At 34.7% G+C, this 14,858-nt stretch overlaps 2 protein-coding genes across 2 annotated transcripts; one reads left to right on the top strand and one right to left on the bottom strand.

The window, feature by feature from the left end:
* Positions 1–612: 612 nt before the first annotated feature.
* Positions 613–2,549, bottom strand: LOC145230539 (uncharacterized). Its single transcript, XM_080095982.1, has 5 exons — positions 2,335–2,549; positions 2,131–2,272; positions 1,817–1,947; positions 1,439–1,646; positions 613–1,109 (listed from the first exon to the last, which is right to left on the bottom strand). The coding sequence occupies exons 1-5, from the start codon at positions 2,396–2,398 to the stop codon at positions 974–976; spliced, it is 681 nt and encodes a 226-aa protein (XP_079952108.1). The 5' UTR covers positions 2,399–2,549; the 3' UTR covers positions 613–973.
* A 1,499-nt stretch (positions 2,550–4,048) lies between these two features.
* Positions 4,049–13,734, top strand: LOC145234441 (pre-mRNA splicing regulator USH1G-like). Its single transcript, XM_080099174.1, has 10 exons — positions 4,049–4,166; positions 4,494–4,600; positions 4,899–5,124; positions 5,378–5,484; positions 7,506–7,593; positions 7,903–7,983; positions 8,276–8,427; positions 8,803–8,906; positions 9,334–9,467; positions 11,769–13,734. Exons 1-10 carry the CDS (start codon positions 4,110–4,112, stop codon positions 11,928–11,930), a joined length of 1,218 nt encoding a protein of 405 aa, XP_079955300.1. The 5' UTR covers positions 4,049–4,109; the 3' UTR covers positions 11,931–13,734.
* The last annotated feature ends 1,124 nt before the right edge of the window (positions 13,735–14,858 follow it).

Raw genomic sequence — 14,858 nt, forward strand, 5'->3', positions numbered from 1 at the left:
TTACTAGAAACAACATTATCTTTTGTTTATCCTGAATTGATGTGCGTCCGTATGATTTGGAATATATTTATTGAAAATATTTAATAGGAAAAAATATAACAACAAACGCAATTTTAATATAAGTTGAAATACCGAGATTAGGAAAGAAAACACCTTTAAGTGGCGAGACAGTAACGTACACTGAAGAATTAGGGATTAAGGCATATGACGTTCGAATATTAATTATTCAATAGGGTAACCAAACATGTTAGTGATATACTTTGAACACAAATTAGGTCCTTTTCAATATAGGCCCAATATCACTAGACTCCAAAAGCAGCAGCTTTTTGCCTATTAAAACTGTACACCACTTCAATACAAAATAAATTGAACAGAATGACAGAGAAAGAGGCTATAACCAGGTGGCTAAAAAGTGACCCTATTGTCCCACAGTTTTTGAGCGGCATAAATGTCACAGATGTGTGTGTGAAACAAACAGTAACATTATGGTGAGTATAGTGGTTATGGCATTTACACAGCATTATGTTTTGGAAGTAATAACACTTGTGCAAATTGCTAGGTTTGAAAATTAGACCTGGGAAGATCTGTAACACAGTATCATTTTGTTTTGAAGAAAAAATAAACAATGTGCCCTTTTGTCACAACACAACAGGAGTGATCCACCAGGATTTTGCTTGGTGTCAAGCAGGTACAACCACATTTGTATCAATTGGTACAAGAACTTGTGTTAAAGAATACGGTTTCAATGTTTCATTACAGGTTTATTCTGACAACTTTCTACAAACCTATTTTAAACGAAGCAATGAGCAAGTATTTAAAAGTTTAACAAACAAAGTAGAACATAAAATGAAATGGAAAATGTCTATTAATACAAACAAAATATTCTGTTAGTGTGTATAGAAGGCATAGCCAAAATGTTATAGCAATCAATAAATCTGAACATAACGAAAATGAAACAATCATATGTCAGGATTTAAGCACTTATCTCTTGATTGTCACTTGTGGCTTGAAAAATAGTGACATTGTCCTGTTTTTCTTCAACATTTACAGCCTTTTCCTTTATTAATCTTCGCTCAATTTCTTTTAATTCAGCTTTCTTGAGTAATGATCTTTACACATAAAAGAACTAAGCATTACCATGTACCTACGTTTCATACACAAATAAAAAAAATCATTATTTTTTCTGTGACCAAACTACTTTTGAAAATAACTCTCCTGACTAAAAAGATTTTTGAAATGCATTTAATAAAAATAGTATATTATTCCAGCATTGTATTATCCAATAGTATGAGTTATTCAATATACATTATATTTTAGTTAAACCAAAAAATCCATTTATGCTGTACAAAAACGTGAAAAAAATTGGTATATAAATGTAAAGATTGGAAAAAAACAAATTTAGTTCAAAATCCAAAGCACTCTACTTGGGTTTACATACCTCTTTATTTCACATGTAGCAATAAAAAGTGCCAATGACAAAAGAATAATAAGTGTAATAGGTATCATAATTTTGTTGAGCGTCTCATCATATGGTGGAAGCAGGTACACTGAATTTACATGCGATATCCGAAAAGCAATCAGATGAGTCTTATGTGAAACAGCCTTAAGTGAGGTTTGTATTTCAATTCGCCTGTCTTGAACAATTTCTGAAAAATACCAAAACATATATAATACTTCTAAAGCCACTAAATGGACAAAAATTAACACGGATCATTCAAAGGAAACAACTTACTTCAAGAAAAAAGCAAAATGGGCTAAAATATAGTGTAATCAAAAAATATAGTAATCAATAAGAAATCTGACATAGAACTTATACCTGCTAAAATATCTCGTGGAAGATGATTGGCTGTGGACTGAGGAAGTTGTACATAAAAGGAAACTAATGTAGATATGTCATAAAGTTGTGGGTATCCTGCTTCTATTTGAACATTGTCAGCAGAGAAATTTCTGTAAAGAACGAAGCTGGTTTCACATTTACTTTTAGTTTTTTTGCTGTATTACTCACAAAAATCAGACCAAATTATACCTTAAGATACACCTAAAAAAGGCGAAAAATCTTTTAGTTTTGAATGTAAACTTAATATTTAAAAATAATCCTTTTTTTAAATATGTGTGGAAAATGATACCTACTTGTGCGTGTCCATACTGCATGCAGAAAAGTTCAGTAAACAGTATTGATTTGTATAATTTGCAATAACTTTTTTGAATGTGTGACGAACAGGTCCATTCCATGACAATGGCTCCACAAAATCAAATTGAACTAGGATATTTCCTACAGTTGGAAAAAGGTCCAAGATAACAAACAAAAAACAACCAGACAACTTGTTTTCTTACCTTCTGCAGCTTCGTTACATAAGACCAAACTCGCAGTGAAAATAAGTAACGTGCCCAAATACATTTTCCCAGTAAAGTTGAATTACAAATTACTTACAAAAGTCAACCACAAAGACGTTTTAAACTGTACATTTTATCCATAGCACATAATAAGAAACGATTCGCGCAGTGCAGCAAAGCTTAAGCGTCTGATCTGAACCTTTTTCGTCTGCAAAAAAATCTTTAGCATCACAACTGGGAAACCCCCGTAATGATGATTAGTTTGTAAAGAAATAAAATACTCTGGGAGAACCAAATGGTAAACATTTACCGTTTCCATACGTTAGGAAAGACAATATTTTATACAATTTTATAATTCTATATTTCTCATCTTAATTATTTATATTTTATTCGGGTTTAATAAAAATAACCGCTCAAAACGGTTCTCAAGTTCGAGTTCGGTTCCGGTTCGACACCCTGGTTTAAACAGCTGCAAGAGGTAAAAATGCGTCGAATAACCGATATTTTGTCTTTCGTTATTGAATTATTTGTTGATGCCTCAAGCATGATGTAGAATTCGAACGTGCTTCCTTTGTATTCCTGATGACAGGTTTGACAGCATAGCGATTGACGCTCAGAAAAAGTTTGTTGTTATAATTTCCTTTACATGACTTGAAATTAGACCCAAAACAAATATATTTAACTTCACAAATGATCTCTCAGCAAAATTTCATCCGCATTCCTTAAGTGAATTGTTGCGTCACAGAAGAGACCATAGCATGTAGCATTTCTATGTCCCACAGGTCAAAAATATATTTCGAAACTTGAAGTGCCCTGGTGTTGAACAAACATATAGAACAGAGAACTTTGTAGGTGACATGATAATCATTTTGTGTTGCGTTTCTATTGTTTATACGTTGCTCGTGGCAACATTGAATAAAACTTAAACCTTATGTGCATTACTATTTTACTGATTAGAGTGTAGATTGCGACCTGTTTATGTCACTTTTTCATATAAACCTGATGCCTGCTGCCTACAGTTACAGTCAAAAACAAGGCCTATTAGTTTATTTGTGTAAGATTTGTTGATGTTTTATAGGTGTATTTTAGTTTTGCAAGCTTGAGTAAGTACAATGCAGACAGTCATGTAATGGAAACAAGATGGGATTTGAACCACAAACCTTATAACTTCTGAACCAAATTTGTACTAATACATAAAAAAACTACTCCGAAATAAATCATGTGAAGTTTGTTAGGGTTCACAAAAATAAACATGGAATCAACAGTGTGTCCTACTGCCAGATATTTAAAAATTTAAATCTATGGTATTTTTTGTTAAAAGAATTAGTTACAGTTTGGGCTGTTCTAGATGTTGTTGTGAATTTTTTTCTATGAATATTTTCTGACACCCATTTGTGTGCATGTCTAAAGCAATGTTTACAACAACTATTCAATTGCTTATTGTATAATTTTTTGCTTTAGGTTTTTGCCAATGGTCAAAAACTTGATTGTACTTGCATCACATTAATAGTTAAGACTCATTACTTACAAGAAAGGGTTTATACGTCTCAGCTGATAAATTCTCTCTGTAACATAACATGCTAAGACCCGTGTGTAGAAACGTTAATTATGAAAAAAAGTTGAGAAATTTGAACAACTATATTGCATTCCTATTCATGTTGATTACAAAATGTAAAGGTTTTGCATAAAATTAACAAGTTATTTTTGTGTAGTTTGCACCTTGTTGTAGGTTTGAAGTTTTGCTGATTTGAATTACATGAAAACAAATTAACAAAATGAATGACCGTTTTCATCGTGCAGCAAAAGATGGTTTACTGACAATTTTGAAAGAGGTTAGTATGTTTTCCTCATGTTTCCTTGCACACAAGATTAAATGCTTTGAAATGTTTTTTTCTGGCTGTCAGTAAATGTGTGGTTTAAACTAAGGTTATGATTATTTTATGGTTTAAACTGAGGTTATATAATGATGATATATTTTGGCACTAAAATCTTCAGCTGCTTTACAATGTGCTGTGAACTCGTTTAGGTATTGTTTTATATAAGTACTGAGTTTGATGTCTGCAAAGTATAAATTAAAAGTTTTTAATAATGTACCATTAAATCGGCAAGGTAACAATCAGCTGATGTCATTTGCTCTAAACAAGGGTTATAATTTCTAGGCAACAAAAAGAGATTTAAATCAAGTGGATGGTGATGGGATGACACCAACTCTGTGGTCAGCTTACACTGGGAACTTGTCAGCACTGAAGTTGTGTTGCTCAAGAGGGTATGAATGTACAGATTTGTGATTTCAAATCCATTCACTTATAAGTGTTGTGTTACTTTGTGCTAACAATGCTTCTATTTAGTAACTTGGCGTTAAAGCACCTACAAATTAATCACGCTGTTAATTTTTAACATGCGATGAATTTACAAAGCATATTGTAAAGCAATGAACCTTTTTTCGATGTCTGTTTACCTGTTAAACCTATTCGTAACCATAATGTTTGCCAGTGTCAGATGGCAATCATCAACATTTACATACTGTACACCTTGTACAACCCACTTTAAATTATTGTTTACAGTGGAGACCCCAACAAATCTGACCACACAGGCAACTCAGCATTACACCTTGCAGCGCAAAATGGCCACCTTCACCTTGTCTCCTTTCTTGTGATTTTTGGAGCTAATGTCTGGCATGTGGACAACAGCTATCACACCGCATTGGACATAGCTGGAATTCGAAAACAAACTGATTGCGTAAAATACCTAGATAATGCCGCCAATAAAAAGCTAATGGAAGATCCAAAGGTATGTACATTTGAGTGCAATTTCACCCAAGCCTATCACTGATTGCAGAAAGTAAAAGGTTATTTTCATGCTAACAGCAAATAAACTCAACCATACTTACCATTTTTTGTTGATTTGTGTTATAAATTACAGTTTTTATTGACGTTTGGTTTTGGACTGAATAACCCCTGATTGTTGTATTGCTTATTGCAACTACTGGAAAATTAAGCTAGTATGTTTACCCTTATATATATTAAATATTTTATATTTTCAGAAAGCGAAACGAATGCAGGATGAGGCAAGAAAAGAAGCGATGCACAGAATTGAAAAGTATGAGAGAATGCAACAAAAATACAGAGAAAAGATGGAACTTGACAGTAGGTGAGGGCAGAAAATAATCAAGCACATGCCATGTTGTTAATGATCTGCCTACCATGCCCCGGCAGCGGCAGCAAGTTAATGTTTGATAACAAACAAAACTTATTGTGTCCTATACAATTAGTATTGCACGTTCACCATGTCATACAAACCAATTTTTCAAGCACTTTTTTAGTTTGCGTAATTTTTGGACCTCATAAACACAAACTGGACTGACATAACATTAGCCTGTATTTCCCCAAATGATCTGTGGTATTTGGTGTTGTTTATATTTAGGCATTTTTTCCAGTTAATCCTTCAGTAAAATAACAGCGGTTGCATGCAACTGTCAACCACTATATATCTTTTAAAATAAGATGTCATATACATATTATATAACACTGGGCAACAAAAAAATATTTTTTTACTGGTGTCTGTAATGTTTTAACTGATTTTGACTAATTCTAGTGCCCTGATTTCAAAAATGCAATCGGTTTATCTGTATCACGTCTAGTTTTCCTGTTATGGTACATCCACGTTTGAAAAACAATCTATATGTATATATATATATATATATACACTATAGTGAAACTGGTTTTGAGTATTTTATTTGGAATTAACGTTTTTGCAAGAACGAAATTTCAAATTTAATTTTAAATGTAACAGGTGGACACTCCTAACAAACAAAACTCAACACAAAAAACAAAAAAATGTTTCAAATTTGTAAGTTATCAGGTATACGTATAGTACTTTGGTAACTTTCGGAACTGAATGGCAGCAATATTGCTATATATCATCCCGTTTAATTGACCAACAGCAGTTAGCCAGGACCACTTTATTCCCTCTTCCCTGACACGTTTCGTTTTACTGATATCCTGTTGAAACCTTTCAGCTTAATTCTCATCATTTATATCCCCTACGTTTTATAGGAAGTGTAGCTTTGTATTTATTTATGTACCAAATTTTTTAGACCGCCTAATAACTTAGTTATGTACTCTTTCTAATAATTTCAGTCCCTTTCTACTGTTTTTGTCCATTACTGCATTATTCCAATTCAAATCAACAATAGGTAAGTGGAGCGCATTGTCCTAAACCCCCAAAGCCACATCGAAGTGTGCAAGATATGCACATTTGATACAGATCTTTTTTTTTCTCTTTTTAGTTGTGTTGTATGGGTATGCACAAGTAATGTAGCATAAAACATCTTGGTAATTCATGCAACACCTTATAGATGACCTAGCCACTATAAATTTTAGTTTTACCACGTTGCTTTACTAGTCTGAAAATCACTCCATAAAACACGTATAGTTTAAAGTTACCACTAGCCCGCACCAACCATTTTTAGACAGAGCATAAGCATAGAACGCATATTCATGCTATGAAACTGACTGCACTGTAGGAAATTGATGTGTATAATGTAACAAAACTTTAACAAACACATATAAGCATGATTTTAAAGTCATTGAATCAATATGGTCATGAATTTTGATTTTGTAAATAAATAAAAAGTTGATCTGATTGAAGAAAACCGTAATGATTTTTGAAATCAGCACCCCAAAATTAGTCAATATCAGTTTTACCATTAAAGACACCAAAAATTGTGTTGGCCAGTGAATAGATAGGATATTTTAAAAATTGCAAAATAAGTTAAAATTGACTTCAATGAATAAGAAAATGCCTACTTGTATTCATAGAATAGAACAAACACTGCTAATGTTTGCGAGGAAAATGGTTTGGTATGCTCAACTAATCAATACTGAACAATAATGTATTTCCGCAGGGATAGCAAAACCACAGTCTTTTTTCCAGTTTGAGTCGAGCTCATTTTACTTAGTGAAAGAAAACACAATGACAAGATTGCATATAATAAGAATAACAAAGTTATCTAGTGGGGTGCAGGTTCGGCCCCATAGCACATCACCCAACACACTGTATTTCTATACTTTGTGTTCATGTGAAAAAAACTCTTTGAATTGTTGCCTTCTTATATAATGGTAGGCTAATTAAAACTGTTTTAGTCTTTACCATATCACACCTTTCTACAGGAGAAAGGAGTCCACAGGAGAAGCCCCACAAATTCCCAAAGCTAGATCATTTCCATCCATAAAAAAGTTAAAGAATAGATTAACAATAGTAAGTTAACTTTTTCTTTGTCAGCGATTGGTTCCAATTTTCTGCAGAATGTAAATAAGTAAAATATAGGCTTTGTGTTGACAAAGCAATAAGTTTTGTGGCAGCTAATTCAAATGTTTGAGGATTGTTGTTGTGTTATGTGAAACACTTAATTAGTTATTAGACAAAAAAGATACATGTATATGCACAAAAGCATTGAGATAAAACAGAATCTTGGTGAAACTTGGGTATTCAGCTGAATAAATTCTGCAAACCGAAGCTTTGATACATCATCAGTTTATGTGCTAATATATTAAGTCACTGTTATAGAAAAAGCCACCACCTGGATTAAGCGCTGCTATGGACAGAGACACAGACTCAACTCAAATCAATAGCGCACATTCATCACAGGTAAAGTAAAAATTCTTGAAGTGTTGCAAAAAATGCTAAGCTTCAATTGCAGTTGTTTCCAGTCTGGAAAATGTGTTTGGATTTATTACCAAAGTGTACAGTTCATTCCCTTTTTTTCAGCATAATTTTTGAGCAAACTTGCATAAAACTTTTTAATCCGGAGTGTACAGTTCATTCCATTTTTTTTCTTTTAATTTTTTAGCAAACTTTTCAACTTTTTTGTTTTGATGTAGTATATCAGTTATTTGGGAATTTGTTCTGAATGCAAAGTTCATTTTTTCCACACACACAGGTTACTTACAGAACCACTGAAGAAATGAAAGATATGGAAAATAAACTGGATGACACTTCTGACAACCAGAAAAGAAAGGCAGTTAAAGATGTCTTTCCCAATTCAAATTCTTTTCCCACTAAAAAGGGTGATTTTGGAACAATGGCATTCCGGTATGAATGCTACAGAACAACCAACTTTGCTTACTTCAACATATTGTACACCTGTTTTTGTTTGCTTTAAACCTTTTCAGGCTTGTAGACAAGTAAAATCTGAAAACAGGTTTACTGTAAAGTGGTTTAAGATTTTATAAGTTCCAAGTAATGAAAAATAATAATAATGAACAGAAAGTACAAAGAAACAATGGTCTATTTCAGACCACCTTTCATCAAAAAATTGTCTAATTAAAAAATTCTTCCCAATTGACTGAGTTGTCCTTATTTGTTTTGTCGTAACAGAATCATTTATTTTGGTAAATGAAAGTGTTTTTAATGTAATCCTTGCTATTTGGCCCTTATACGAAGAGTGCTCACATGTTTATATTGCAGAAACAACTTTTCCACTAAGGGCTTGTACTCAGCACTCCCTGAAACAGAGAAACCTCCTGAAGAAACTGATGGGGAGGTTGTGTTAGCTCCTATGGCAAGACCAAGTAAGATGGATGGCAATTGTAATAAAACACATTTATCATTATGATTATAGGGCCCTTTTTCTGAAGAGAGCATACTTTGATTTCACTTTTTTGTGTCTGATTAGCCCCAAAAGTGTGTGACATTTTTCTTATATATGTTTTTTGCATGATACCAGTCACTACAAAGAAAGGTTTCTGTGGTGTAATAGTCTTGCAGGTGCTACTTAACAAATGCTAATTGTGGTGTAGTGTTAATCTGTTTGCATTAGTTGATGGCAGCACAAACACACAAACATTGGCTGATATGGGCTTGACATAAAAAAATTTTAGGCTAGTGTATATATAATGTCAATATGTGCTAAGACATCGTTCCCGTTAATAGAATTTGAAACCAATTTGTTTTTCAGAATTAACATAGGAATACATACTAATTGTTTCCTATTATTAGAAATGAATGGATATGATGAAGAAGAAGGAGCTAAATTTGATGTTGAATCTTCTAGTGACGAGGATGCAGGGGACAAAGAACTACGGAATTTTATTGCTTCCCTTGGATTAACTTCCTATTTACCACTTTTTGAGGTAATCTTTCTTCCACTGAATTATATCACTTTATTTGACTTCTTTAATGTCTACTTTTTTGGTTTTAAGCCCGGTTCATATTTTAGGTTGTCCTTTTTTGTGGATACACCCCAGTTGTAAGTCTGGTCGGGTTCGGGCTTAAGTTTTTTACTAACAGGCGTGATTCGGGTCTGTCTTACACTCTGTGTCAGTATTTTTTGAAATACAAATTACCTACCTAAGTAGCTAGTTGGATACAACCTAATGCCCAACAGCCCTAAAACGTCTTATTTAGGCCATCGTCCATTGTGTATATGTCTTCTTTATTACAGGCCTGCCAATCAAACTTTCAGGCCAAAACGGCTTCTCAAAAACGATTCGGTTTCGGCTTGGGACAAAAATTTCTTTACAACTCTGTGATACACTTAAAAAGCGTTGTTAGTCACCTTGGTGACGTTTAGGATGTTTTTTTAGTGGTTTGTAAATGTTTCTTCCAGATTGCAACGGTATTTGAATATAGAATACCAGCTATTGAAACCGGATTAGATTCCCTAACTTTGCGAGCAGCAACCGCCCAACGCCTAAAGTTAAACGTGAACGAGTACAAAAGGGCTATACCAGTGGCTCCCAACCCGGGGTTCGCGGACCTCCAGGGATATGTCGGGTAGTATAGCTGTGTCCGTGAAGACCCAAAACTATAAACAAGTTTAAATGAATAGACAAAGGTAAACTTTCCCGTAAGGTCGGTAACCCTTGCAAAAGGTTGTGATTTACTGAGTTATACTAATGTAATGTTTTGCAGCGAATGCAAAGCTGACTCCGGTTAATAACTGAGCATAGCACAGACTTAAGTATCTACTTCACGAGTTTTATTACAAGCAACATAACAAACAGACGAACACAGATAACTTACTTTTACAAGTTCAACGTAACATCAAGTTGACGAGCGATTCGTACATTAAGCGAATAATGGCAGAATATAATATTCGCACTTTGACCAGAATTTTAACGGTTGAAAGATAGAATTTAGAACTAGCATCCGAATTAGAATTAGAATTGGAATTGGAAATGGAATGAATTTCAATGTTTGTGGCGTGGTATTTATAAGTCCGGTATTTTACTTAATCAAGATTAGAATCGATACGACTTTAGATTGGACAACAGATAATGAAACCCGAGAGATAAGAAATTGGACACACGGGGATTAGAAATCAATGTACCAAGTCATTACGCTTGATTAACTCAAGGTTAATTGGGTCGACGAAAAGGGAAAAATATAAATTACAAAAAGCAATCTCGAGAAAAGAACAGATGTTTGCTGATTAATCCGGAGAGACCACGTGATTTGAACACGTGATTTGATGCAGTTTCAATTCTCAGCTGAAGATAAACTTTAGAATACTTCGTTGACCGAGTACTAATTGACAATCCGCCGATTTGCGAACTGTTTTTGTTCTTACCTAAGCACGAATTCATAACTGGCAATCGAAAAAAATCATAAATTAAATCGACAAATTTTTTTCATGGCACGCGCGAGGCAGGTGTGAAAAGCTTGCGAAATTAATGGCACAGGTAAATAAATACGAGGCGGAACCGACCGTTCCCCTGAGCACACATTACATTAAGTTTATGTCTGTCCATTAAACAATGAATAAATAATTTAGCGGCCTAGTAAATATTTCGCATCTTTGCCGCCACCTAGTTGATAGCACTAAACCCAGTCACTGCGTTTCTTGATTCGACAGATATTTTCGGCAGGTATATTAAATTTACTTTGAGTGTATCCCTACCCCCTTTCTACGTGTGACGTCATGTGATTTCTTGAGTGTAACGCCCCCTGCATGTGACGTCATAATATTGGTACGGAAACGCAATGTCTCTCCCAGCTTAAAAACAGAAAAGTTTGCCATGTTTATTGTGCGACATATATATGCTTGTATGTTACCAAACATCCTTTAAAATCTATATGTGAGTCGAGGGCAAAAAAGAGCTTGTGCATAATGATGCACCGAATCCGTTTTAAAACGAATATTTGGCCGAATCCCCAAACTCGTCCAAATTGATGCTATTTTGCTTAAAAAAACGATAAGAAAATTCGCTTAATAAATGCACAGAGTTTTTGAAATGCACTTGTGACGAAAACAGAGACATCACAAAAAAGGAATACTTGACCAAAATGTTTCAGCCAATTAAAACGCTAATAAATCGTTAAAAATGCCAAGCATCTAGGAAAGTGTAGTGTTTTCTCTTACTGACCATCGACAATTTTAAGTCATTTCATTTGCCGCTGCATTCTTTAACAAACTACTCAATCTTTCCCAGCAAAACGACATGGACATGGAATCGCTGACTTACTGCACCGATGACGATTTGCACAAAATGGGTTTAAACTTGGGCCCGCGGAAAAAAGTCATACAAGGTCTAAAACGCCGAAAGTTAGAGGAAGACATGAAAATATCAGACGCCGAAATGACAACCTTCTAACAAGTTCTAAGCCGATCTATGTTGCTTTTAGCATGTAAACACGCATAATGGTACTAGCTTCCTTCAAGCGATATGCTTGTACAGTATGTAATACATGCAACCGACAATTTGTTTTAACCTATTGAAGTATTGCATATAAATGCTTTTAATTTTCCTATTTGTACATATAGGTACGGACCTTATGATGTAAATAGTTCTTGAACTTAGGCTTTGACGTATGGTTTCGACTTTTAGAGCAAAGAGTGCTGTACTATCCAAAATCGTTGGCTGTTGCCCTTCTATTGTCGTGTGGTTAATTGTGACTGTAAAGTTTTGTTGCATGTTCCAGCTAGACAACCATTTTCCTATTTCTGCTGCGGTGCGTTGACCGGTTTACCACTGGCCTGTTTTACTTTTATGGTGCTTTACATTGTTTAGGCCTTTTTTTCTTCAAGGTACATTTGGCCTGTTTCTTCATTTTAACATCTTATTTGTGACGTGGTATGTTGTTTTGTTAATTTTGCAATAATTCTTACGTGTTTACACTGTTTGTTTTTTTTGGTTTGCTGTAATCTAGGAATTGTACAAATTATATACATATATGTTTGTCCACCCTTAAAGACAAAGTAGTAACTTTTCCAATAGTAGGGTGTAAAATCTTAAGTCACTGAGCGATTTTTAACTGCAAAAACAAACAAAGTAACACCAGCTTATTGATCAATCCCAACGCCTTTGTTTCAACTGGCTCGAAGAGTAACATTTTTAAAGTTACTAACATGGAAAATCATAAACCGAGTGACCAAAAATCTAGATAAAAGACAGAACACATAAAATGTCCCTTCATCAGCATAATAAGACACTTGTTCTGTGATAGACGTCCAAAATGTATTCTTTTCTATATCCTATGACATATTGTAAACAAGTCTGTAAAGAAAGTGGCATAATAGTTTTGTTTTGCCAATTTTCTATTCTCCACTGTACAAACAACGTTACGAAAACTTCAGCACAAAAGCCAAACCACTTCGTGCAATACTAACCACTCGTTACAATTTTAATCACTCGTTTCAAAAGATCTACAATTTCAATCCCCTAAACTCGTTACAAGCCTTTCACCTTTTACGCCTTCAACCGCCAATGTGTATACTGGGATCACTTAGTCGGTAACTTTGTAATTTTCTATCATTACGCCAACTCTATTGTGACGTAACTGTCGATCCTCTTTTCCGAATCGCTGTAGCAAAATTTTCTAGTGTTGATTTCATATATCCTGTGAGGTTTCTTCTAGTCGGCTTTTATATGTATTTGCGCCTAAAGCGGGTTTGCAAACGAGTTTCGTGCATTCAACCATAACGCTGCACATAAATACGAAACAGCATGCCATGAGGCTGTAGTCCAAAGTAAGTCTCCTTAAAACGGCTTGATTCGGGCCTGACTTCATAGTCAAGCTGGTAAGTGACCCAATTTTACCAAATTTGGGGGCGAATTCGGGCCTTGGCTTTTTGAAAAAAAGTAGTTCGCTTTCAACTGCTTTCGTGTACATCACAGTTTACTGCACAAAGCTCGTTTTGAAACCCGCTTTAAACGTGTACAGAGGTGCGTGTAACTAAAAATCGTGTTTATAACTTCAAGTGTGTTTTCCAATCAAGTGTTTTTCGCCATAGATCTGTGATAATTTTGTATTTTTCTCCGCTGCTCTGTGTTGAGGTGCATTCCAGAGTGTACAATCATTCGCCTGTAATTGCATTTGGTGCTGTACCTAAATATCTAATTCAGCTGCATAGTATTGTATTGCTCTCCAAAAATTCAATACAACGCCTTAAAAGCAGTTGGTTTTATTTGGTACAAAGGACTTAATCACATAGAAACGTGTACATTTAAATATAGAAAAAGACAATACAGTCAACATGTAGAGTGTAGACCAGAGGTCTCAAACACGCGGGCCGCGGGCCGCGGGCCGCGGGCCACATGCGGCCCTCCAAGAGTTTTTGTGCGGCCCGCGAAGTAACTTTTTAGAAGTTATGTGTTTTACTCAGGCGGAATACCCTGTCAGATCAGTAAGTTTACAATATACAATCACTTTCTATTGGTGGTATGTGCAACGTTTTGACAGGAAAAATCGAAATAGCTCCTCTTTAGAATCAGCCACGATGGTTGCGCCATATCATCTACATTGTTGCGTTATTGTAGGTCATTGTTTTCACACAAAGCTATAAGGCACAGTTGGTTCTTTCACTTTGCTGCACTGTATATCTGTTTGTTATTGTGTTTTTTTTAAATGCAGTTATTGGCATAAATGAACACTTTCGTTTTTAATCATGCAATACTTTTGTTGTCATGTTACACTGTAACATATGTTTCGATAGTGCGGCCCTCGACGTACTAAAAAGTTTGTTTTTGGCCCTTAAAGCAGTTTGAGTTTGAGACCCCTGGTGTAGACTGTAGCCCACACTGCAAATAACATATTTGTGTTGTAGCATTTGGTGCTGTGAAAAAAAGACTGATACACATGGAAAATAATCAATCTTTTCTTCGCAAGTAGGCTATAACTATCAGGTACATTTGCGGAGATTTTGCAAGCCCTACTTTAGCGGTTAAAAGTAAGGAAGCTTAAGTTTCGTAAACCACATTTCATTTTGATGGGAACGAAAAGTTATGCTTGCAAATTTAATATTTTCCATTACGTTTTGCTCGGCCAAACCAATGAGCCAAAATGATGGTTTAAAGCCACGTGGTACACATTTCATGAAAAGAGGTGAAAGACAATTTACCTGATTTGAACGGTATTGTTTTTATAACTTCAAGCACACATGTTACAACAACACATTTGATCACATGCATCTATGACCTTTTAACTTAGAGCGTTCATACATGTATAGTTTCACTTTTTAGGCCGGTATCGAATATAATTCTAAAGCTTCAGGCTTTCGGGTTTAAATTAATCGACAAAAC

Source organism: Phallusia mammillata, chromosome 1, assembly GCF_965637545.1.
Source record: "Phallusia mammillata chromosome 1, kaPhaMamm4.hap1.1, whole genome shotgun sequence".
Classification (NCBI taxonomy): Eukaryota; Metazoa; Chordata; class Ascidiacea; order Phlebobranchia; family Ascidiidae; genus Phallusia; species Phallusia mammillata.